This window comes from Cetorhinus maximus, chromosome 8 (genome assembly GCF_964194155.1).
Source record: "Cetorhinus maximus chromosome 8, sCetMax3.hap1.1, whole genome shotgun sequence".
Taxonomy (NCBI): domain Eukaryota; kingdom Metazoa; phylum Chordata; class Chondrichthyes; order Lamniformes; family Cetorhinidae; genus Cetorhinus; species Cetorhinus maximus.
In genome coordinates, this window is record NC_135886.1 from 124,831,607 (window position 1) to 124,859,039 (window position 27,433).

The window sequence follows — 27,433 nt, forward strand, 5'->3', positions numbered from 1 at the left end:
TGTGTCACTGGCAAGACCACGATTTGCTGGTCATCCTTAACTGCCCATGAGGTAGAATTGTGGTGAGCCATCTTCTTGAATCAAACTGCTGCAGTACATGTGGTGTAGGTACACATGGTACTTGATGGGAGGAGAGTTCCAGGATTTTGAATCTGTGAGTGAAGGGATGGCGATAGCCTCTCACCACCATAATTTGGAACTATGAGGGGAACTTGGGGGGTGGTAGTGTTCCTATGCATCTGATGCCCTTGTCCTTCTAGATAGTAGAGGTTGCAGGTCTGGAAGGTACTGTTGAAGGAGCCTTGGTGTGTTGTTGCGGTAGACCTTGTATATGGTACACCTTGCTGCCACTGTGTGTCAGTGGTGGAGAGGGTAAATGTTAAGTTGGTGGATGGGATGCTGATCAAACAGGCCACTTTGCCCTGGATGGTTGAGCTTCAATTGTTGTTGGAGCCACACTTATCTAAGCAAGTGGAGAGTATTCTATCACACTCTTGACTTGTGCTTTGTAGATGGAGGGCAGGCTTTCGGGAGTCAGGTGGTGAGTTACTTAATCTAATCACAATCATTGATTTCACTACTTGAAATTTATAAATTAAAAACTAAAGAATTCTGCTTTTAACTTCATGGTTTCCTGTCTGAGAATACTTCATTGTGTGTGGTGTATCCCCAGCTTGCTGGTGTTACCGTTGCTCAACACCTGGAGAGCTCCTTGATTTAGAGCAATATTTAAATTGCAATCAGGAAAGGGAAGTCTGCCCACCATTGCTTTGCCACTGACCACAATATAGGGCTAGTTATCTAATCAAAGCCATTCAAATGATATATACTCCATTTATAGCATTGCTTGCAAGCTTTTATTTACTTTCACTTAAAAAAAACTACTTTCCACCTATGAAGTAAATGCTTTCAAATAATGAGTCAAGTTTAACTGGCAGCATCAATAGGATAAATCTCCCAATATACTTTCTCAGAATTAGTTAACGACCTTTCCTATGGCCATTACCTTACTGTCTCTCTCCAATTCACTTTTCAACCACTCAAAGTCGCTGTATCGCCTGCGCACACACGAGTCCTTCATCTTAAAAATGGGAAGATTTGTCTGCAAAGGGGAAACAGTTCTGTTTTAAGGTTGCGTTTTTATGCACAGGCCTACAAGTTCTACAACATGCAAGTCAATTGTCATACCAATACAATTTACATCCTGCATATAAATCAATTATGCCAGTAATAGATGGCACACTATACAACAAACAAATGATTAGGTGACATAGCACATTGCACAGCCAATGTAGCACTGAGTACCTATTGAAATGGTTACTTAACTACTGGGTTATTCCATCAACAGGAAGGTGGGGAAGGCAACAGCACCTTACTTCTGAAAGTCAAGATTGAAGAATGTTGAATGTATACACTACAACTCTTGTTATGGGGAGAGCAAGGGGTGGAAAAAAAGAAGAGAAAAAACAAATCCTCCAACCTCATCTTATGATACACCATCACCAGTTTCTAGGTTCAAGCAGTTCGTGATCAGCTTCCAAAAATCAAAGGTATGTCTCTGGCCCTTCCCCTCCTATACACCAGCTTCACTCCCAATCTTCAGACCAATTTTCTTCAGTAAGCCTGCCAGCTACCTCTCCTTTAAACCCGATACTTTTCTTCAGGCAGGATTTCCATTACTCTCAAATCTACCATCATCAGCTGCTCCTTTAGAAACTCAATCTTTTGATCCAGTCATTGCAACTAATTGTCCTCTGAGCTACAATCACTTCATTTATGTCCTACCACTGCTTTTGAGCCACTCCAATCTGGTTTTGGATTAGTTCATGGTATCTAGACTGACTCAAACAAATCAGAATCTACATAACTGCAACAGGTCTTAGGGTCATATCAAATCCATGAGACTTTGCATTCCTTCAACATGGATTAATTTCATCCACTACCCACTCCATGATGCCAATCTCTTGCAGTTCCTCTTATTCCCTACAATACATCAAGCCGTTTCTGCTTCAAGGTCATCTACAGTATAAATCATAATGGTTATAGTATAAATGGAGGCCATTCAGTCCCATCATGTTCATTCTGGCTCTCTGCAAGAGCAACTCACCAAGCCCCACTCCCCTGCAGCCCTACTTTTCTCTTCGGATAACTGTCTACTTCTCTTTTGAAGACCTCAATTGAATCTGCTTCCACCAGGCAGTACATTCCAGAGCTTAACCATGCACCGTGTAGATAAGGTTTCCCTCATGCTGCTGTTGCTTCTTTTGCCAATCACTCTGGTTCTTTTACCTTCTGCCAATGGGAGCAGTTTCTATCCAGACTCAAGATGTTGAATATCTCAATCTTTTCTCCAAGAAGAACAGCTCCATATTCATCAATCTATCCTCATAATTGAAATCCCTCATCCCAGGAACTGCTCTCATGAATCATTCCTGCACCCTCTCTAATGCTCTCATATCTTTCCTAATCGTGTGGTGCCCAGAACTGGACAAAAAAAATACTCCAGTAGAAGCCAAACCAGTGTTTTATACAAGTTAATTATATCTTGCTTGCTTTTGTATGCTATGCCTCTATTTATTAAGCCTAGGATTCTGGATGCTTTGTAACCACTTCAACGATTTTTGCACATATACCCCCAGATTCCTCCACTCCTGCAGCTCTTTTAGAATTGTACCCTTCAGTTTATATCATCCCTCCTGGCTCTGCCTACCAATGAATCACTTCATATTTCTCACCAGCTTATGTCTTCTTGAAGTCTTATCACTATCCTTCTCAGTTCACCATACTTCCAAGATGAATATTATTGGGGAGGAGGAGGAAAGAGACCAAGAATATGAAATCATAGAATGGTTATTTTGTCCACATACAAAATCATGGCAACTCTACTCTGAACTCTTATGTCACAGTCAGTCTGTGCATGCATGGGGTGGGTGGGGTTGGAGAAAAAAGTTAGTTTGCTGTCCCAGACGTAGCTACAGTATAAAAGCAACACCAGTTGCTAATACATTACACCAGTTGATAATACATTACATTTGTCCAAACCATAATCCCAAAATTGCAAAGCAAGCCTTGGTACAGATCAAAGTTTGTGAAAATGTCAACTGAAGGATTCATTTGAACTCTGGCTGGAAAAAAAGATCAAGTTTTACAGTTATCCTTATGTTGTTGCATCTCTTCATTTAAAGAGAATAGTTAACCAACAGCAATGGTAGAACAGATCTGCACAAAACAATAAATTTGAATAGTTAGTGTAAAAGAGCTCATGGTGAACTGGGTTCAAAAAATATGATTTCTAAATGTTAACTATGCATATAGTTGATACCAAAAAAAAAATTCACAGGAGCTATGAGAGAGAAAAATTAAGTAATGCTATATCACTCCCAACATCAGCTTATTTCAAAACTTCTTGCTCAGTTGATATAACTCACACCCAATTCAACGGTTTGCGAGGCAGAGATAAGCTAGTGCAGAGATATTGTGGGCGGCTTTTAAACAGGGTTGATTTTTTTTTTCCCCCAAAACTAAAAATTACCAGAATTTAGCTAGTCCCCCATTTTCTCCCCAGAAAACAAGTTCTTTGCATTCAAAGAAGAAATTGTGGGGAGAAGGCTAGGTGGGCAGCAGCAGAGTAAAAAAAAGAGAACCAACTATAAATATTCTACTACACATCTCAAGCATGGCCCAGGCTCTAGCTGGTCGAAAAAAAGAGCGCTGGCTGTAACTGTAGGGTGGATGAGCCCAAATGTTGTTATCTTCAATGTACATAAAATGTGCAAGTACCTGGATTGGGAAAGGGTATAGAGATATAACACGTGCAATTATTTTGAAGCCAACCAAGTATCTGGCAAGAAGTTTAACGTATGCTTAGGGGCAGACTATAGGGGGGAACACTAATGAAATTCATACAAATTTAAATTAATTGCTTAATATTCCATCAGTTCCTAGAATTTCTTGGACAGAACAATTCTTTGTCCATATTCAAAAGTCATGCACACTAGAAAGAACCAATGTTAAAGCAGAACAACTAGAAGAAATTCAAGTAAATTAAATAAATGCTCATCTTTACATAGGAAGGTCTGAGATAGAATGCAAGGTAAGGAAATTTAAATGACAAAGGGATGGTGGCACAATGTAAAAATGATACTGGGACAAATGAAAAAGAGATCTAGAAGGAGGTATAAGTGATCATAGCAAAAACATGAGCAACTGCCACTAAAAAAAACAGGAACAGAGATTATAATCTGAAAATTGTTGAACTCTGTGTTGAGGCCAGGAGACTGTAAAGTGCCTCATCTTTTATGTTGAGCTTTACTGGAAGCGTTGGAGACCAAGGACAGAGGTTACTGTGGGGGTGGGGCTGAGATTTCAAGAAAGGCAAACCAGAAACATGAAGTCACGCTTACAGGCTGAACAGAGGCATTTCAAAACCCCAATTTAGAGACCACCTTGTGAGCAGCGAATCCAGTATACAAAATATGTACTAGTAAACTGCTGTTTAACCTTGGAGTGTTTGGGGCCTTGGATGGTTGGAAGGGTGGAGCTAAAACAGGTGTTGCATCTTCTGCACTTATCTGGGAAAGAGTAAGAGAAGGATGATTAAAAGGAGCGGACCAGGGTGTTCCTCTGCAATATTAAAAAAGGATGGGGAAGATGTGTTTGGAGATGACAATGCACTGCAAGTGGCAGAAATGGTGAAATGGAAGGCAAGGACAAGAGAAAATCTATCATGGTCTGGTGGGATGGTAAAGAATGAGAGCAGAGTGAGATAAATGGAACAGACTTGGCAGAGGACTCCCATCAACCAGAGTGAAGAGGAATCTTCGGTTGAGAAGAAAAGGACAAACATCAACGTGGAAGGTGCCATTGTCGTAATAGATGTGATGACAATAAGAAAATGGAATGAAGTTCTTACAGGAAGCAGGATGTGCTTCCTGTAAGACCTTGGATGATCACCTATTCCACAGAGACAATGATGTCTAATCTTTAAACATTCATTTTTGATGAGTCAGCGACAAGTACACTCACTTGAGTCAGAAGGTTGTGGGTGTAAGTGCACTCGAGATTTTAACACAAAACCACTATCACAAGCTGCCCTCTTTCAGATGAAATAAGCTGAGCCTCTCACACCCACCTGCATGGGCAGATAAGATCCAAAGAGCAAGACAACTCTCCCCAATACTTGCCCCTCAACCAACATTACTGGGGGGAAAAAAAGCACTAATTGTTTTATTGCTGCTCATGGGATCGTGCTGCATGGAAACTGACTGCCGTTTGGCCTACACTATAGCAGTGGCTATACTCGTTGCATTGACGATATGCACTCAAAAGATCTGACACAGGAGTATACATTCAATTCAGGAAAATTGGCAACTTCAATTTGCAAAGCTTCAAGGCTTGCACAAAAGGTTACTGAACAGTTAAGGAATGAACTTTTGAATCGTTCTCCGAGTGCATACTCTAGAGGACATTTAGCTACTTGTTGATCCCTTTGCCCTAGCCTCAGAACACTTTGGCCTGACAATAAGTCTGAAGACAACAAATTTTGTATCAACCCACCCCTGGCTGCATACTCCAAGACACGACATTCACCATCAACAAGGCACCCCTCCATTCAGTGCAGAAATTTTGCTATCTTGGGAGTATCCTCTCCAACAACACTTTCACGTTTTAAAAAAATTAACCATTTCCTGACAAAAGCAAGCTCACATTCAGACTTTGGAAAGAGCATGGAGTTTGTCTCAGAACAAAGACCAAATCAACCAGGCAGTGGCTCTTACATCACATCTTGATGGGTGCAGGACTTGGACAACCTACTGGCATCACACATAACCAGGAGCATTCCATCTTCACTTGCCCGAGATCTATTTGCAACATCAGGTAGCAGGACAAAATCCCCAATGAGGAGGTTCTTGCAAAGTGCTGCATACTTGGCATTGAAAGGACATGTCCATCAGAACTCAGTTTTGCTGAGTTGGTCATGTAGTTCACATGGAGGATTTAGCATACCAAATGCAATATTCTACAGCCAGCTGAGCATGGGAACCTGCGCCACAGGACATCAAATTTTGATATAAAGGCAATCTGAAAGCTAACTTCAAGGTTTGCAAACTGGATCCCAATACATGTGTGTTGGTGGAGGGGGTGCAAAGAAAAAACCCTGGACAGACCCAAATGGAGAAGTGTTTATCAGATTGATTTTGGCATTTCAGGAAACAGAGTCGAGTGCCTTCAGGACAAGCGAACACAGTGCAAAGCCAATGCCTCCATCCACCCCTCCAACACTGACTTCATATGCAATATTTGCAACTAGTTACGCAAAATCAAGACTTAGCCTAACATAACACAAGACATCGACCTAGGCTGTAAACCAGTCTTTTTTTTCTTTAAAAACTTGAACTCTCAAATTAAGCAATCCACCATTAAAAAAGTGTTTTGGGAAATCTGGATATCATGAAAGACCCTATATAAATACAAATTCCTTCACTTAGTCCATGCAAATTGACTTTTGAATTCCAGGAATCTAGTAGCCAGCTCTTGACGTCACCAGTGTTTACACTATTAAAAGATGGTCTTCCACAATCCAGTGTTCTGCTGCCAGAGTAAAGTAAACCCAGGGAGTGGGAAGTATTTAAGCAGGTTTACTTTTCTGGTTACTGTGTTTTAACAATTCTGGAGAGATTATTGGATACATGATATAAGAACAGGCAATAACCAAAGTACTCACAGGTCAAAAACTGTTTCTCTCCACAGATGCTGCCCGACCTGCTGGGTATTTCTATCATTTGTTTTTATTTCAGATTTCCAGCAGAGAGTATTTTGCTTTTGTATTTGATACATGGTCAATTAATATTTTGAAATGACCTCATTGCTGGCTTGTTTATTTTAAAAGTAAATTATTGTGGAGTTACTTGGCTCATTTCAACAAGTTCCTGAGCTAGGTGCTGGCCAATTCAACCCAGCTGGCTGTGTAAAGTTCTCACTGACATCTGAAGTCAGAAGTTGAGACAGCTTTCCTACAGATTAAACAAGCAACGGACAGATAGTTGTGATCACTCATATTCATAAGACTTCATCACCATTCATAGTCTTGTCCTGCCCCACTGTTGGCTGAGGGGTGCGAGGAAGCAATGTGAAAATTGCTTATAGTCAGCTGAGCATAGTCCTGGGAGTCCACAACATTAAACGTGGACTTACATCTTCAGGCCACGAAGCCCATGGTAATCTCCCACTGACCGCCACCTACAATTAGAGTATCAGTACTCATGTGAAGCACCATTTGGAGGAAGCTCTAAAGGGAAGTAAAGGCAAAAAATGGTACTCTTCAGGCATTCACAATGACCTATGATATGCTGTCAGACTGGTTGTGTGGCAGGTGGTGAAGGGACCAACATGAAGTAACCGACTTAAGATACACCCCCTCATCAACCTACAGCTGCAAATTCAGGCCCTCAGTATCCTTGGTAGGAATGCCCAATACAGACAAGAAAATATTTTTTTTAAAAAATCATTCATGGGATGAGGGTGTTGGGAATGAGGTCAGCATTTAATCATCCATCCCCAATTGCCCTTGAGAAGGTGGCAGTGAGCTACCTTCTTAGAACACAAGAACAAGGAGCAGGAGTAGGCAATTCAGCCCCTCGAGCCTGCCCTACCATTCAATATCATGGCTGATCTCACTTCGGCCTCAACTCCAATTTCCCGCCCTCACCCCATAACCTTTCAACCTGTCACTAATTAAAAATCGATCTATCTCCTCAAATTTATTCAGCGTCCCAGCATCCACTGCACTGAGGTAGTGAATTCCAGATTCACAACCCTTTGAGAAAAGTAATTCCTCCTCATCTCTGATTTCAATCTACCACCCCGTAGCCTAAAACTATGGCTTCTCGTTCTAGAATGCCCCACAAGGGGAAACATCTGCTCCATGTCTGCTTGTCTATCCCCTTTAGCATCTTATATGCCTCAATTAGATCTCCTCTCATCCTTCTAAACTCTAGCGAGTATAGGCCTAAACTGCTCAATCTCTCCTCGTAAAGACAAGACCCACATCTCTGGAATCAATCTCGTGAACCTCCTCTGAACCACCTCCAATGCAATTACATCCTTGAACTGCTGCAATCCATGTGGTGTAGGTACACCCAGTGCTGTCAGGGAGGGCATTCCAGGATTTTGACCCAGCAGTGAAGGAACAGCGATATATTTCCAAGTCAGGTTGGTGTGTGGCTTGGAGGGGAACTTCTAGGTGGTGGTGTTCCAATGTATTTGCATCTGCTGCCCTTACCCTTCTAGGTGGTAGTAGGTTTGGAAAATAAGGGGACTCTCCTAATACTACAGCACTATACCATTCTGATAGAATTGAAGGGTTGATCTAGCAGCCAGAAGTGTTGTGGGTTAGCAGTCTTGTTTACTAGTCTTCCATTTAGACTGGTTTAACCCACAACTGAAAAACTCTGTAGCCCTACTATAATCAGGGAAGAGTGATGGACAGTTATGCAAGTACAGTTGCCATTAAGAGAAAAGGCTGACGCTTTTGCAAGGGATTCCAGCCAAGTGTCAAGTGGAAAATCTCAAAGCCTCCAAGAACCCCATCATCACATTGATAAGATAATAGTCTAACTGCCATCAATATCAAGGTAGCATTTGACCAAATATGGCACAAAGGAACCCTAACAAAATGCAACTGCAGGTCAAAAAGAAAAAAGTGAGAGACTGGATTTTTTTTGGTGAAAGCAAAAATATCATTTAATATACATTAGAAAATTGACTTCAGGATTGAACATCATCATTATGCATGATTTACAATAAATTATTTTAACAATAAAATACTATCTGAATTTCCAAAATGAATAACTTTTTGGAAATCAAATGCCTATCTTAACTAAACCATAACGAAGAGTTATACAGTCATAATTAGTTCAAGCTTGTAAGGGAGGTTCCAATATTTTGATAGATGTCATTGTAGTCCTGCATAGTTTTCTTAGGACCTAATTCACAGCTAATCTATGAGCCTGCATAGGCATGAAGTTGTAATAGCCAACGTATTAAGATCGTTCAGGAAGTCAGGCCAATCATTGCAGCCCCAGATTATCATTGCAAGAGTTAATCAACTATCTTCAGCTGCTTTAATAACCTCCCTATTAAAAAGGAAAAAAGTGTGAGGCTATTCAGTAGTTTAGCATTCTATTCAGTTCACAATTCCACTGAGGCAGCCCTTACCAACCAATAGCAGAACCTGGAAAAAAATGCAGACTTGGTCTGAAATGGCATGTAACATTTGTGCCTGGCTTTCAGAACTGTGACCAGAGCCCTCCCAACATCTTGATGGCCACCAGAGGTTTGACTGAACCAGCCATATCAAAAAGCATGGCTACATCAGCAGAGCAGAAGTGGGACACTCTGCCTAGTGGCTCACCTCCTGACCCTTCAAAGCCTCAATCTACAAGTTTTAAGTCAGGAGCACGATGGAAAAGAGTCAGCTCACCTGGATGGGAGAACTGCAATGCAAGGTCAATTCCATCTGAACCATACATAGCAATATTTCAAACTTTCTTCAACAGCATCTCTAGACTCCGCAGCCTCTACTATCAAGCAAAATAAAAGCAGTGATACCAGGACAATAGCATCACACACCATCTGGCAAACATTAGCAGCATTCCTTTATTGTCACCAATTAAAATCCTGGAATTTTCTTCATAATTCATGATGCGAACTCTGTCAACATAAAGGCTGGAGCAGGTCAAAGAAAAAGCCAAATACTATTTTTCCAAGGGCAACTGGAGGCCAGCAATAAGTGTAGTATCACCAATGTGCAGTATAACCAGCAGCTCTTAGTTACAAACAACATAGTATTGCACAAAGTAATATTTTAAATAGTGAAGTTCTTGTATATATAAATTCAGTACTCTGCAAAAAAAACAAATACCAAAAATCTATAATGATACAGGAATGAAATTCAAAAGTAAGGATACACAAATATACAGGTTGGCTATTCAGAGAGACTGGTGTGGGCTTATATTTAATATATAAAAGCCCAAAACTGGTCTCCACCAAGTGGGCAGACTCTGCAAGTCACGGAGACGCAGGGCTACAGTCACTTTAGACCAGCATTAATGCTCCTATGATTGCCAAATGCTAAAGCACATTTTTTAATCCTTTACATTAAAAGAGAATGGGAGGGCAAATCTTATTTTCCCCACAAGCAGAGCAAAGCCTGTACATTTCCTCTCACAGCAGTCGAGACAATTAATGATAAAAATTGAATAATGCAAAGTTCAATCAACATCGAAAGGACAGGTCAGCATTTCTCTGTAGAACTGGGAAAAACATTGTAAAACCTTTTTTTAGAACAAAGGCAGGCAACTGATAATCCAGTAAAGGATGAAAACTCAGCAAGTTACCCATAAATAGGAAAGCAGAAATTTTAGATATAAAAAAATTACAAGGTAACAGAACAGAATGTACAAGTAACAAAGACATGGCAAGAAGTACAAGTAGCGAAGGACTGAAATGAAAAAATAGTCCTGGTGCAAAAAGAGACCAACATCCTTGCAACTGGCCACCCATTCCTACATACTCCTGCAATGGCTAAAATCTAAAAGAAAAAAAAACTTTGAAATCCTTCCAGGGCTGCAGTCTCAAAACTTATCCACATATTTCTCATTTGTCAGCCTGGAGATTTTGTCCCAGTGGTAGATACACCCTCATTCAGACACCAAATTATTAGGATTAGCAACCTGACATGCAAACTGATGAAATGTAGATTAGTGTAAGAGGCTAGATTTTTAGGCCTGGAGCAAGCTAGAGAAAGAGGGGGGACAAGACTAAATAATCAGCACATTATGGGGAGGTGGTGGCGTAGTGGTATTGTTGCTGGACCAGCAATCCAGAGACCCAGTGTAATGCAGATGATGAAATTTGAATTCAATAAAAATCTGGAATAAAGTCTAATGATGAACACTGTCGATTGTCTGGTTCACTAATGCCCTTCAGGGGAAGAAATCTGCCATCCTTACCTGGCCCTCTGAAATGGCCTAAGCCACTCAGTTGTATCAAACCAAAAAAAGTCTCAAAGTAATGAAACCAGACAGAGAACCTAGGCTCCACAAATGACAACTGCAAACTCAGTCTCTGCAAAGTCCTTACTAAAATCTGGGCGCTTATACCAAAATTGGGAGAACTGCTTCTCAGACTAGTCAACCAGCCTGACAGTCATGCCACAGAATCATACCTTACAGACACCATCACCACCATCCCTGGGGAATGCCTGGACCCACCAGTAGGACAGACTCAGGTGGCAGCACAGTAGTATACAGTCAGGAGGAATTCGCCCTAGGAGACTTCAACATAGACTTCAGACACCATGAAGTCTCAGGTCAAACATGGGCAAGGAAACCTCCTGCTGATTACCACATACCACACCCCCAACCCACAGCTGATGAATCAGTACTCCACATTGAACACCACTCAGAGGAAGCAGAGGGTGGCAAGGGTGCAGAACGTACTCTGGGTGGGAGATTTCAATGTCCAATGACCGAGCTGGTAGAGTCCTAAAGGACATAACTGCTAGACTGGGTCTGCAGTAGGTGGTGAGGAAACCACCAAGAGGGAAAAACATACTTTACCTCATCCTCACCAATCTGCCTGCCGCAGATGCATCTCGCCATGCCTATATCAGTAGGAATGGCCACTGCCCAGTCCTTAGAGAAGTCCCATCTTCACACAGAGATACTCTCCATCGTGTAGTGTGGCATGATCACCATGCTAAATAGGATAGATTTCAAACAGATCTAGAAACTCAAGACTGTGCATCCATGAGGTGCTGTGGGTCAGCAGCAGCAGAATTGTACTCAACCACAATCTGTAACTTCATGGCCTAGCATACCCCCCAACTCTACATTACCACCAAGCCAGGGGATCAACCCCATTCAATGGGATGTGCAGGGGGCCATGCCAAGAGCAGCATCAGTCACACCTAAAAATGTGTCAACATGGTGACACTACAACACAGAACTACTTGCGTGCCAAACAGTACAAGCAGCAAGTGACAGACAGTGCTAAGCGATTCCACAACCAACGGATTAGGTCTAAGCTCTGCAGTCCTGCCACATCTAGTCATGAATAGTGATGGACAATTAAACAACTCAATGGCGGGGGCAGCTCCACAAATATCCCCATCCTCAGGTGATGGAGGAGCCCAGTGCATCAGTGCAAAAGATAAAGCTGAAGCATTTTCTACAATCTCAAGTGGACAATGTCAAGTGGACGGTCCATCCACTGCTTCCTCCAGAGGTCCTCAGCATCACAGATACCAGTCTTCAGCCAATTCGATTCACTCCATGTGATATCAAGAAACAGGTAAAAGCACTTGATACTACAAAGGCTATGGGCCCTGACAATATTCCGGTAATAGTATTGACAACTTGTGCTCCAGAACTTGCTGCGCCCCTTGCAACAGTTTGGCTAGTACAGCTACAACAATGGCATCTACCCACTGGTTGGAGTCATACCTAGCACAAAGGAAGATAGCTGTGGCCAATCATCTCAGTTCCAGGGCACCACTGGAGGGGTTCCTCGTCCTAGGCCCAACTATATTCAGCTGCTTCATCAATGACAATCCTTCCACCATAAGGTTAGAAGTGGGGATGTTCACTGATGATTGCAATGTTCAGCACCATTTGCAATTTCAGATTCAGAAGCAGTCCATATTCAAATGCAGCAAGACTTGGACAACATCCAGGTTTGGGCTGACAAGTGGCAAGTTACACTGGCACCACACAAATGCCAGGCAACAACCATCTCCAACAAGAGAGAATCTAACCAACACGCCTTGACATTCAATGGCATTACCATTGCTGAATCCCCCACTGTCAACACCCTAGGGGTTACCATTGACCAAAAACTGAACTGGATTAGCCATAGAAATATTGTGCTACAAGAACAGGTCAGGGTCTAGGAATCCTGTGGTGAGTAACTCACCCCGATTCCCCAAAGCCTGTCCATAATGTACAAATGATGGAATACTCTCCACTTGCCTGGATGAGTGCAGCTCCAACAACACTCAAGAAGCTTGACACCATCCAGGACAAAAGCAGCCCACTTGATTGGCACCCCATCCGCAAGCATTCACTCCCTCCACCACCGATGCACAGTGGCAGCAGTGTGTACCATCTACATGATGCACTGCAGAAACTCACCAAGGCTCCTTAGATAACACCTTCCAAACCCATGACCACTACCACTTAGAAGGGCAAGGGCAGCAGATACATGAGAACACCACCGCCTGGAAGTTCACTTGCAAGCTACTCACCATTGACTTGGAAATATATCGCCGTTCCTTCACTGTGGCTGGGTCAAAATCCTGGAACTCCCTCCCTAACAGCACTGTGGTGTACCTACACCACATGGGCTGCAGCAGTTCAAGGCAGCAGCTAGCCACCATCTTAAAGGGCAATTAGGGATGGGCAATAAATGCTGGCCTGGCCAGCGACACCCACATCCCTTGAATGAATAAACAAGGTTGCAAACTTTGATTCAGACTGTGGTAGTGGTCAAATAGAGGGATGGAATTGATGATGAAGCAACAGAATTCATGGTAGAGGTGCCAAAGGTAATGGTTTGGTGTGCTCAATATTTTGAGGGAGGAAATTGCAGCTTTTTCAGGCCTGGACATCAACAAGCAGTCTGGCGGAGTCAGTATTATGATTTGCTGCCCACTCACTGAGCATAGGAGGAATATGGTGCCAGTCTTTCCTTAATATAAGTTTATTCAAATGACCCAGAGAACACAGGCACAGACTCCTTTTTCTTTACCTCCCCTTCCCCAACACAGGCGGAAACGAGTTCTTATATACACTCAAGAATAATGTCCTAACCCTTCCCCAATTACTAACAGCTGCTCTCACTTACAACTAGAGCAAGCATTTCATTGAGAGGGTGTAGCAATATTAACATGGAGGGGGTGATAGATGGGTAAGTAGAACTAGGTGTTATTTGTCAGCATACATTTGAAACAGGACATCACATTGTCAAATGATGGGAACAGTGTCACTCCCCCACCCCAAGATCCTTGGGGGTCTCCAGAGGTAATGGTGCAGGAGAAACAAGCAGCCCAATGCATGAGATTCCATGTCCACAAATGGATAAGAGCAGATCCAGGTGAGGGCAGTCTCATCCTATCCTCCACTGTCCAGTTGAGTGGTCAACCATCTCAAAGGCTGCAGAAAGAAAGACAAGGATGAGGAGGGATAGTATACCATAGTCACAGTGGATATTTTTGTTTAGGGCTGTTTAAGTGCTTTGCCAGGGTCAGAAACATGATTTGAGCAGTTGAAATGTAGAATTACAGAAAAGGTGGATGCAAATTTGGGAAATGACATGACCACACGCTGAGAGGAAAGAGGTTGGAAGTTGGGTAGTAATTTGCAAGGACATGCACCTCTTCCAAACGCACTCTGTTCATTGGTGGGAGTGGGGAAGGAAATGGAGAAGGGAAGTGTGTTAGCACATAAGCCAAGAGGGTGTTATTTAGTACTTTGAGGTTCATTCTACAAATGCAGTTGGCTGCAAACACATTTTTGCCATTGGACACTAACAAAGTAGACAAATGCACAGTTCCAACAGAAGTGTTTAGCTTTTCATCCAGACATTGAAGGAACATAAACAGCTAAGCCTATCGACTGGAGATCAGAAACATAGGGAAGTAAAGAAGTGGAAACCTTTTGTTAGTTATTTCTAAAGTCAACAGTTTACATCCCTTTTGCGCCGGGGGGGGGAGAGAAATGAGTAAAATACAGTTTAAAAAATGCGCATTACCAAGCTGGACAAACAAATGTAAGAAAACAGGAGAGATAGCCACAACGAAGGAGGACAAAGTTAAATCTAAACAAATTGAGCATGTCAAGTGATAATATCTTCTACAACATCCCATTGATCCTTGGAATGATTAAACTACCTGGGTCTAGAGTCATTTCTAACTTGACAGCAGAGGACTGAGGAAAGCTTTAGTTGTCAAGTAAACTTTTAGGGCAAAATACTATGATTTTGAGTAGTAACCCCACTGTTGAATGCAACAAAAAAAGGCAAACTGGACATTCTGAAACACTATTTTACTTAAATGGGTCACCTTTTGTGAAAACGCATTCAAATTAGTATTAACGCTAGTCTAGCTATTTGAATTAGTGATGACTGAGCATTGATGGAGTGCAGCTGCCTCCAAGATCAGTGAGTGAATATTTTCAGAAACATTTTTAATCTAAGAAAAGTTGTGTTATTTGTGCCAGTACATTTAATTACAGTAGATGTCAGCATATAAGTCAACCTTTGAAGCAGAAAAACCCTTCCAAAAACAGGGGTTGAGTTGTACACTAAGTACACAAAGGCATGGGTGTGCATGGTCACCATTTTGAAATGTGAAAATGCCACTGGTAATTTACATTTAACAAAGTGACAGTTTGTTGAATAGACTATAAAGATACTTTTAACTGGAGTTTTAAAATCCATCAAATTCATTGTCTTTGGCAGCCAGAGTTCATCAAATTCTTCCTGAGTCCTTTGGCAATGGCATCAGCACAAGGGTCCCACTGCATCAGGTTTGGTGTTTCTGGTTTCAGATTCATCCCTGCCAATGTGACATAATGGGTATACATGTTTTTGCTACTTCAATGAATCGCTGGAAACCTAACTTCGACAGAGGTCTCTTGGTTGTCTGAGTAATCTTGGCCCTTTATTGCAACACTAGACTTTTTCATTCCATATAGCAGCTACACCAACTAGCTCTTGCTCAGAAATATTTGAACGCTGTTTGATTTGGCTCATGCCAGTACATATATATGCACTGCATTTCTGGTGACAACGTAACTATTGAGGATTTGCAAGGACCCATTCCGATATATGCTTCAAGTTCAGGCCAGTGGCTGACTCCTGTTCTCATGGCACATTTGGTCTCAGGCATCTACTTCAGGGTGGGTTCCTTTTTTTGTTCCATTCTCTCCAGTTTTTCCATTAACACCAAATTCACAACAGTTATTGATGAATTAGCAAATGTTACAACTTTAAGCTCGAAACCAGCTTCATACTTCATTCTTTTTCCTCGCAGGTGTAAAGGATTGCAAGCTCCAACTCATGGTATGCCCCTCCAGGTCTCTCTTCCACTTCACTTTCCTGTGACCCCACCCCTTGCCATGTATTCATTATACCCTCCGACCTTCCCCTGACGCTGAACGATCTGTCCTTAACAAAGAACTTTGCTTTATCCCCTTATGCACCCATCTTAATGAATTGTTATGTCCTGGAGCTCTTCCACGGCTTTTGTACCCACTTCTTTAGCCAGCAATCCTCCCCCATTCAACAGACCCTTTCACCAATCTCCAATACTCTCCCTCCACTTGGGCCCCTCCTTCTAGCCTCTTACCTGCTCTTGATCTTTCATTGATAACAGCCAATGTCATGCTAGCTGTCAATTCTCTGCTCCCTTTCTCACTCCAACCTATCTCCCTCTGAACTTGCTGCAAATTCTCTCAGGTCTAATCCAAACAGTTATCAAACCTGCTGACAAGGGGATGCTCTTGTTCTCTGGAAAGCTGAGCTCTATCTTGCAGAGGTCAAATGCTAACACTCCATAACTTCCTCCTACCACCTCCTGGACCTAGAACCCACTAAACATCAATCCATTGTTACCCGAACAGTCACAGACCTCATTTCCTGCGGTGATTTTCCCTCCACAGCTTCCCACTTCAATATTCTCCAACTCCAACCACCTTCAAGACCAATAAACAGAACTTCCCTGGTAGACCTATTGTTTCCAGCTGTTCTGGCCCCACTGAGCTGATTTCTTCCTACCTTAAATTTATTTTCCTCCCCTTGCCTAGTCCCTCCTTACCTACATCCTCGACTCTTCTGATGACCTCATTCACTTTTTTTAAAAAGTAGTTGACAAGACCCTCAACCGTCTGCCATATTTCCCACATTTCTGCTCTTACCCTCTTCCTCTCCCAGAACCACGATCGGGTTCCCCATATCCTCAGCTTCCACCCCACCAGCCTCCATATTCAATGGATCACCTTCCATCACCTCCAGTGTGATGCCATCAAACATCTTCCCAACCCCTTTCAGCATCCCAAACAGACAATTCCCTCCATGATATCCTGCTCCACTCCTGTTTCTCCCCTCCCCAAAACAGGCCACCACCCCACAGCACTTTCCGTGCAAATATAGGAGATGTACACCTGCCCTTTTACCTACTCCCTTCACACCATCCAAGGCCCTGAACACTCCATCCAGGTGAAGCAGTGATTTACGTGCACTTTTTTCAATCTAGTCTACCATGTTTCCTGCTTAGTGTGGTCTCATAAGGGAGATCAAAACAAATTGGGTGACCTCTTTACAGAACACCTCACTTCGGTCTACAAGCATGACCCAAAGCTCCCAGTGGCCTGTCATTTTAATTCTCCACCTTGCTCTCAGAATTTTGTCCTCAGCCTACTGCACTGATCCAGTGAAGTTCAAAGTAAGCTTGAGGAACATCACCTCACAGCCTTCTGGACTCAACATGGAGATGAATAATTTCAGATGATAATCTCCGCCCCATTTTCTTTCCATGTTTTGGTGTTGCCCTTATTTTGCTTTCAGTCAACAGCACAACTGCTCTAGGCACATCTTTTCTTGCCCCATCACCATTCCCTTGGCCAGTGGAAGACTAACTGTGTCATTCAATCCCTTCTGACTTTCACCCTATCATCGACCTTCCTTTTGTCCTTGTCCCACACACCCCTTGCTCAAAACCTATTACATTTCTAACTATCCCCAGTTCTGATGGAAGATCACAGACCTGCAGAATTAACTGTTTCTCTCTCCATAAATGCTGCCTGACCTGAATTCCAACATTTTGTTTTCAGTTCAGATTTCCAGCATCCACAGCATTCTGCTTTTCATGCTTCATTTGTATTTTTGGAAGACTCATTTCTTTTCATCAGTTGCTGTGCAGGATCCGCCCTGTGGGCGTCATAAACTTCCATAAACCTTCGCAACATAACTCATATCACCCGCTTAATCCCTTGCGCCCAGTTATTAAGTACAAGTAAAACATGCATTTGTGCATGAAAAATTGAGGCTGACTACTAATGCAAGTGTAGAATGTCGTGGCTGAAAAGGGAGGGAGTTGGCTTATGCAAAAACAACACAATTTGGGGTCAGAAAAAAATGGGGTCATCTTACATACCATGATCTATGTTAGACCTCAGTAATTTATAACAATTTTGTATGAATGAATGGCCCTGTTACTGTTACCTTTTATTTTGAGCTCCAAGGCACAAAGCATCAACCACCACTGGCTCAGCTAATAAAAGTCAGCAATCATATGGTCTTCAATGTGAGGAAACCAGGACAAGTGCACAGTTAGTACCATTTATGTTGTGCAGCTACTTGCCATCAACAATAATAGTTTATTTTAAAATATAGTCAGATTGCATACCATGCTCATTACATAAAGGCATTTACAGGGTGGTATAGCAGGTGCAAAAGCTTTCAGTTAACAGGAAGCATAAGCATGGATAAAAGACTGATGTGTAGGTCTCAGGTTTTATTTCAGTCTGAGGTGTCTTATCCACTTGCTGGAAATGCGAAAGACACTGGATAAAATTCATGAAAAGCTGCTGGGACCTTTAGACCTATATTCCAGCACGAGTTCCCACCTTCAGGGAAGGAGGTTTAAAAAAGACAAGAATATCTTGGTATTTCCACACTAGGGAGTGGATACATTATCACACTCTTCAATATTAATCTTACTGCCCCACAAATCTGCAGCATAAATGTTTAGGACATATAGATCTCCCCCAATTAGAGATAGAGTGTTAGCTTAAATATTTAAAGTTGAAGTTGCAGTGATTATTTAAACATTAGCTCTGAGCATCATTGGCTCCAGTGAAGTTGTTGCCAGTTAAATTTAGTATGCTCAGCAAACAATCACGTGGGATTTGAGGCCAATCAGTTCTAAAGTCCTTGTTTTAAAAAAAAATTTGCTAAATATGCAACACTGTTCTGACTTGGATGAAGAGTAGTACATTCAGTGCTATAGTGATAACTACAATGTCAGGTTTTTGGTCGTAATATTACACAGCTTTGTTTATGATATTCATTTGTCATGGTGTTACTTTTCTGTGCAACAGGAACATCAGATTTATGTAACCCATCATTTTTACCAATAGTTTAATCAGGTCCCACTATTCTGTCCTAACTCAAACCAACTGCTTTTAGTGTCATAACTTATGAAAGATCACATTCATAAGTCCAGGTCTGCCACCAGAACAAGATAGCTCAAACTAACAAAGCTAGCCACTGGCAGGTATTCTAAAATACAGTTTTCAGAATTAAAATTAGAACTGCAGCATAATGGTAATGTCACTGGACTAGCAATCCAGAGGCTCAGGCTAATGCTCTGGGATATGGGTTCAAATTCCACCTCGGTGGCTGGTGAAATTTAAATTCAATTAACAAAATCTGGAATTGAAAGCTAGTCTCCGTGATGGTGATCGTGAAAGGATCACGATTGTTATAAAAACCCATCTGGTTCATGAACATCCTTCAGGGAAGGAAATCTGCCATCTTTACCTGGTCTGGCCTTATGTGTCTCCAGATCAACAGTATGGTGTTTGACTCTTAAATACCCTCTGAAATGGTCTAGCAAGCTACCCAGTTCAAGGGCATTTCAGGTTGACAACAAATGCTCATCTTGTTAATGATTTCCACATTCCATGAAAGGATAGATAAAAAATTAACATTAGATAAGCACCACTTTTTTCAGTGTCAATTTACCACAAGTCTCACCGCCAACTTGAGCAATATCAAATTGCAAACAGGCTCTATATTCAGACAAGATCTATAGGGCTTTGAATTACATAATGGCCTGCCAGAATAGGACCATTCCACTTAGTAACTTGGACAGCATAAATATGACTGGGCTAAAACAACAATGCAATCAATTCAACGATTGCTCCAGCATCCTCAAAATTTCTCATTTAACAAAGGAGAACGTTTTTAAAGGGACAACTATAGCTAAGGCCAAATAATTCAGCATAACTAATTGAACATTGGAACAGGAGTAGGCCATTCAGCCCTTCAAGCCTGCTCCACCATTTAGTTAGATCATCTACCTCAACACCACTTTCCCACGCTATTCCCATATCTCTAGACGTTATTAGTATCCAGAAATCCATCGGTTTCAGTCTTGAACATGCTCAATGATTGAGCTTCCACAGCTCTCTGGGGTAAAGATTTTCAAAGATTCACCACCATCAGTGAAGTAATTCCTCATCTCAGTCTTAAATGGCCTGCCCCTTGTTCTAAGACTGTGTCCCCTGGTTCTAGACTCACCAGCTACCTATCGTGCCCTGTAAGAATTCTGTATCAAGGAGATCACCTCAAAACTTGAAATATAGGACCAGTTTCCTCAATCTCTCCTCATAAGACAATCCCAACATCCCAGGGATGATTCTGTTGAACCCCCATTGCACCCACTCTAGGGAAAGTATATCCTTCCTTAGATAAGGAGACCAAAACTGGACAGAATACTCCAATTGTGGTCTCACCAAGGCTCTGTACAATTGCAGCAAGACACCTTCACCCGTGTATTTAAATCCCTTTGCAATGAAAGCCAACTTACCATTTGCCTTCCTAATTGTTTGCTGCATCTGCATGCTAGCCTTTAGTGACTCATGAACAAAAAGACATCCAGGTCCCTTTGAACATCAACACTCCCCAACCTCACCATTTAAGAAATACTCTGCCTTTCTGTTCTTTTCTGTCCCGCTTAGATTTCTCTTCTGGGTTTTGCCGCCAGCAGTGTCCCGAAGATTAATCTGCAATGCCTGGCCAATCCAGCTGACTGGGATGACCCAGGTTAGAAATGTGGCCGATTGTACAACCCTAGCATAGAATAACCCCTCCAGAAAGGGAGAAAATGGAGGCAATGGGAGAAAAAAAAATTGCAGAGCAAACAGCGAGAGATCTGAGAGTGAAGCAACATGGAGGGAGAGTTAAGATTAACTCTGCTTTGTACTGGAACGGTTGTGAATTTTTTTACAAGACAATGCTCGAGAGAGATCGCCTGTTGGGTTGTTTAATGAGAATCAAATCATGTGAGGGGGGGGGTCAGGGAGGACAATTTCTACCAAAAGGAGGGCACCAACAAAACCTTTCACTTAAATATTTTGATCTGGTGGACAACTTTACAGTTATTCACTTTATATTCTATCTGCCATGTTCTTGCCCATTCACTTAGCCTCTCCAAGCTCCCTTGAGGAGGATGCAAGGTGGCTTCGTCTTCCATTCCCACCTAGTTTTATATCATCACATTTGGAAGTATTACATTTGGCCCCTACATCCAAATCATTCACAGCATTGCCATCACTGAATCCTCACCATCAACATCCAAGTTGGTTACCATTGACCTGAAACTTAACTGGACCAGCCATATAGGTACTATGGCAAAAAGAGCAGGTCAGAGGCTGGGAATTCTATGGAGACTAACTCACCTCCTGACTCCCAAAGCCTGTCCACAAGGCACAAGTCAGGAGTGTGATGGAATACGGTCCACTCCACTTGCCTGGATGAGTGCAGCTCCAACAACAAGAAGCTCAACACCATCCAGGGCAAAGCAGCCAACTTAATTGTTTGTGGATGGGGCATCATTCACTCCCTGTACCACTAACACACAGTGGCAGCAATGTGTACCATCTACAAGATGCACTGCAGCAACTCACCAAGGCTCCTTAGACAACAGCTTCCAAACCCATAACCTCTACCACCTAGAAGGACAAGGGTAGCATACACATGGGAACACCACCATGTGCAAGTTCCCCTCTAAGCCACTCACCATCCTGACTTGGAAATATACCACAGGTCCTTCACTGGATCAAAATCCTGGAACTCCCTCCCTACCAGCACTATGGGTGTACCTACACCATATGAGCTGCAGCTCAACACCTTCAAGGGCAATTAAGGATGGGCAATAAAAATGCTGGCCTAGTCAGCGACACCCACATCTCATGAAAGAATAAAAGAGATATTTGAAACTTCAAAATGCTCATTTCCTACTCCAATGTCACCAGCCTCAGGTGCAGATTTAGCTGGGAAAATAACACTAATACACTTACTTAACTCATCCCCTCCGATTAGTCAGGCAGCCACCTATGCTTCATCCTGGATGTTAAGAGCAAAATATACTTGCAGAAAATCCTGGTTTGGAAGAAACTATTATACCATTGTACAGGAGCAGCTTTTCTGTTGAAGATACAAAAATAATTTCATACCCCTATTACTTGACCAAAAGCTTAAAATCTCTAATTCAATTATACCAGCCCTCAACATGACTAAGTGCCATTTACAGCATCTTCAAAGATAGAAAATCAGGCAAACTGCAATAAATTAAGATTTGGAGAGCATTCCTGTATCTTCAGCCATAAAAACTAATTTGTTAATGCTCTTTGAAATTGCAGAACAGAATCTGTACAGCTACCTAATGATGTGGGATCATTTGAATTTTTGAAACTCTCCACTGCAGTAGGGAGAAGAAAAAAACCCCACAAACTTGTATGCGTGCACAATTTTATAATTCTACATTAAAAACAGAACTTAGCAACATATGAATTGGACAAATATAAGTTTTGCAGAAATGACACAACGTCAAAGTCAAACATGATATTCTACTACCCAGCCTGAACACATCATCTTCAATGTTTGGTGCAGGGGTGGGTGGTGAGGTGATCCAGCATACAAACCAGCAGTTGGAACTACTTCTGAAGGGCTGTAACTATTTCATCAGCTATTCAGATGTATTTTTTTTCAACAATAACATTCTCTTCCTGGCTCTTCTATCAAGTCATTAGAAACTACAAGGTCCCTCTTTTTCCCTCTACATTGAAAAATCTCAATCACTTCATCGCTCAAAAATGAAGCAATAAGTTGATAAATTGCCTTATGCACAACCAGGTCGCACAGGAATATAGTTTAGGGACAAAACTCGGGGGGGGGGGGGGGCTGTCAGCTAGTCTATTCTTTCAGGCAGTTACTATAAGTAATGCTGAAAGCAGAACTGGAATTCATGGAAAGGTTATTAAAAAGCATCTCCATCTTCTTCTTAAAAAGGAGAGCCGAATGAAAGGCCGGACCTGCAGCTCTATTACAAACAGGGCGTTCTGGGTCGTGAATGTGGCCGAAACTCAAGGGCGGCTCACACGTTAAAAATAAAAGACTGCATTTAGTTTAGAAGCAGAGGGACTATTTAAATAACCAATAAGCAATAATCGGGGGGCACTTTATCGCAAGGCCAATCAATCTTCACACTTTGGCGGTGGGCGACAGCTCAAGTCATCCGCTCTTGAGCACGGCTTTGAAGGAAACATAGGCAAAGGGTGGGGTGGATTTCCCCTCCTAAAAATAAAACATCCTTTTATTTTTTTCCCAGCTCGGTCAACAGATTACACGCTAAAATTTCCACTCCTTTCTGCTGGGGGGGCGGTTAGAAAGAGCATAGGCCGAAACTGAAGCCTCGGGCTAGAGTGATACCCCGCCCGCCCGCTCCCCCCTTCCCCTTGGGCAGGGTTGACGCCAGATACTCACCCTCATTCGGACCTCGTATGTCGTGTACTTACTCCTACCGACCCCGACCGTCTGCGGGTTGAAGATATCGATCTCTAAGAAGTTGCTGGGGGGCCCGTACGCATCGTTTAAATCCTGCGGTTTACTGTGGAGCCTGCGAGTGTCAGCCACCCCCAGTGCCTCCGCCATCTTCGGGAGGGAGGGGGAAAATAAAAACCCCAAATTAAACCGCAAAACCTCGGGCTCCGCTTATTTTACGCCCCGGCGGTCGGCCTGAGACTTTTTAAAATGCACAAACACACAGACTCCACCCGCAGCCGGCATAACCCAATAACGCGCCAGCCGACCTTCACCCTCGACTATTAAATATTCAGATTCCCACAGGTCGGGGGGGGGTCCGCTGGCCGGAACCCGGGACCAAGCACAAACCCATATCCCCCGCTTCACTAACCGCTGGTGGATTCAGTTATTCATGTTCCAGGGCCCCTGCACATCCTCCCTCTCTGCCGCACGGAGGGGGAACCGCGAGCAGCTCGCCTATTCATGTTCCGGGGCCTCGCCTTCCCTGGGTTCTGGACGCCGCATTAATAAGTTGGATCATTCATGTTCCAGGGCCGCACTCCCCCACGCCCCGCGGGAAACTCGAGCATTCATGTTACAGGGTTCGGGCCTCAAGGCCACGCGAGAAACTGGGGCTATTCATGTTACGGGGTGCGCCCACTCTGGCGCCGGGAGATTGGGACTCGGAGGCGCAGAAGCATGCAATCAAAAACATCGCCTTTGGATATCATGTACTCAGATGCCGGGGTGCTTGAGTTGCTCACCTTTGCAATGAACAGAAGGCAACACCCATTTCATTGATTCACCCCCCCATACACATCGAATTACAGCACTGTACTGCTCTTAGAGTAGTGTCGCTGAGCCTTTACGTACCAATGCACTTCGATTCCTTACATGGCTTAGGTTCTCAATGAGGTACTTAAGTTATGAAATTTATATGCAATTCAGTGCCTGTAATATGGGAATGCTATGTTGTTTTGCAATTTTAATATAATTTTACATTATCATTTCCCTGTTTCCTGCTGAATTTGTTTGTCTATTTTTGTTATATTGCATGATTATTATATGCTTGCATGTTTTTAGCCTGATTACTTAGTTATGTCTGAATTTCTCGATATAAATTACATTGCAATGCAACCTTCAGGCTGCGAATGTGTTTCTTGAATAAAATACAATTATTATTATAGTAAACATCTTTTGCAATTACATTTCATGTGTTTTCTGTGACTCCAGTCAGTGAGGTTTCTTTCTTATTAGTTAACTGTTTTTATTCCAGATTATGTTTTCTCTCTACTGTAATTGGATTATTTTCTACTTTTTCCAATTATTTAAACAAATGTTTTTTTTCAATCTCAATTTTCTCCCCAATTACATTCAATGAAAAAACTGAAATGCAACTGTAACACACTACAATAAACATCCTGAAACAAAATTAATCAGAAACATTTAAAAAAAATCACAAACTTGCTGGGAAAGGTGGCTTCAGCAATCTGCCTGCCCCTTATTTCAGAAACGTTGTTGCCACTGTCCATCCATCCGAGGATGATGTCTACTCAGGGTCCTGAGTTTCTGCAACAGATCCTCATGTGACTGAACAGGCCGATTCTCCACCTGCAGATTATTGGACTTGTGGGGCGGGACGTCCCCTGAGGTAATGGGATCTGGAGTGCAGGATTTGCTTCCTTTTGTTTCCTTCTCTGCCTCACCGTTAAAGCGCTTGGACACAAAGCATGATGTAGCTTGGTGGACAAGTTGTAGCCATTTTGAATAATTTGTTGGCAAGCTCCACCCAGTTATTAATGTCAATGCTGCCATGCTTCAAGGAGAACTTCAGAGAGTCTTTTCTTTGTCCTCCCCTGGAAAGCTGGCCATGTGAGAGTTGATAAAACAGGACCTGGTGGGGCAAGATGCTTTTCGGCCATCCAGAAACAGTGTCCAGGCCATCCGGCCATCGTAATTGATTTTGCAGTTTTGCCTGAATGTCTGGTGGAACTAGCTTCAAAAAGAACACTAGCCTTTGTTCAGTGGTCCTCTCATTGAATCCAGTGGATGCAGCAGGGGCATTTTTTTCCTTCATTCTTTCATGGGATACAGGCATCAATGGCAAGGCCAGCATTTGTTGCCCATCCCTAATTGCCCTTGAACTGAGTGATTTGCTAGGCCATTTCAGAGGGCAGTTCAGAGTCAACCACATTGCTGTAGGTCTGAAGTCTAATGTAGACCACAGACCAGTTAGGGCAGCAGATTACCTTTCCTAAAGTACATTAGTGAACCAGATGGGCTTATGCAACATCAATGATAGTTTCATGGTTATCATTTCTGAGACTAGCTTATATCCCAGGTTTATTAATTGAATTCAAATTCCACCAGCTGCCATGGTGGGGTTTGAACTCATGTCCTCAGAGAATTAGCCTGGACCTTTGGGTTACTAGTCCGGCAACAGTATGGCTACGCCACTGTCTTCCACCATTGTATTGCTGGTGGAACTTCTCTATCGCTGTTATGCTGATATATAGTCCAAATCACACTGCAGTACAAGAGTGTGGTGAACGACAACTGCTCTGTACGCTAGGACTTTTGTTGACTTGCGGAGGTCTTTATTGTCAAACATTCATTGCCATTGTTTGAGGAAGGCTGAGCTGGCACAGCTTATCTGCTGTTGGAATTCCTTGCCAATGGTGGCCTTTACAAAGAGGTGGCTACCAAGGTATGGGAAGTGCTCCACATATTCCAGTGTCTCTCCTGCATCATATATGGGAGATGGAATATTTGACTGACAGGGTTTAGGTTGAAATATGAGTTTTGTTTTGGCAACATTCAAGGACAGGCTGGATCTTTAGTAATAAAAACAAAAAACTGCGAATGCTGGAAATCCAAAGCAAAAACAGAATTACCTGGAAAAACTCAGCAGGTCTGGCAGCATCGGCGGAGAAGAATAAAGTTGACGTTTCGAGTCCTCATGACCCTTCAACAGAACAGTTCTGTTAAAGGGTCATGAGGACTCGAAACGTCAACTTTATTCTTCTCCGCCGATGCTGCCAGACCTGCTGAGTTTTTCCAGGTAATTCTGTTTTTGTTTTGGGTCTTTAGTATGCAGAATTAAAGAGGTTGAGAGCGGCTTGCAAATCTGGTGCAGAGTGGGCAATGATGTTGCAGTCATACACAAACTGTAGATCATGTGTGCCTGTGGTGGTCAGTTTAGTTTTGACATGGAGGTGACTGAGATTAAAGAGTTATACATCTCGCAGGTATTTAACACTCACACCAGAGGGCAGTGTGCCTCTGAATGAGAAACAGAAAATACGGGAAGCGTACGGCAGATTAGACAGCACTTGTGGCGAGAATAGGGAAATCTACATTTCAAGTATGGATCCTTCTTTAGAACTGTCTCTGAAAATCACAACTCAGACCCCTCACTTCTGGTATCTTTGTAGAAAATCTGTGTTGCACTTTCGCCAGAGCTAATATCCTTCCTGTAGTTAGGAGTGTCAATCCTCATACAGTATTCCAGATGTGACTTAACCATCTTCAGTCATCATGACATTTGCCTTTCTCTTACATCCCTTTCAATTTAAACTCCCAAAATCCTATTTGCATTTAAATGTTTTTTTAATGGGTCCATCCACTTTCACCTGCATACGTTGACCTATTTGTCCCTCTACTGAAATGCAAAATCAGCCATTCTTTATTTGTGTTCACAAATTTATCAAACTACATTTTTCTATATTAAATTGCCTTAGACATTTATCTGCCCATTTCCTTATATTTTTGGCTGCCCTTGTAC

At 42.5% G+C, this 27,433-nt stretch overlaps 1 protein-coding gene across 2 annotated transcripts in view; it reads right to left on the minus strand.

Moving 5' to 3' along the window:
• Positions 1–24,023, minus strand: part of LOC144683942 (sorting nexin-12) — a 29,477-nt gene extending 5,454 nt beyond the window's left edge. Inside the window, exons 1-2 of one of the 2 annotated variants that reach the window (XM_078547551.1) lie at positions 23,611–24,019; positions 1,007–1,102 (exon numbers count right to left, since the gene is read on the minus strand). In XM_078547551.1, coding sequence (XP_078403677.1) covers positions 1,007–1,102; positions 23,611–23,778 — 264 coding nt within the window. In that variant the 5' untranslated portion in view covers positions 23,779–24,019. Of the gene's footprint in view, positions 1–1,006; positions 1,103–23,610 lie in introns of both variants that reach the window. The other variant, XM_078547552.1, reaches the window with a different exon arrangement.
• Between the last annotated feature and the right edge of the window lie 3,410 nt (positions 24,024–27,433).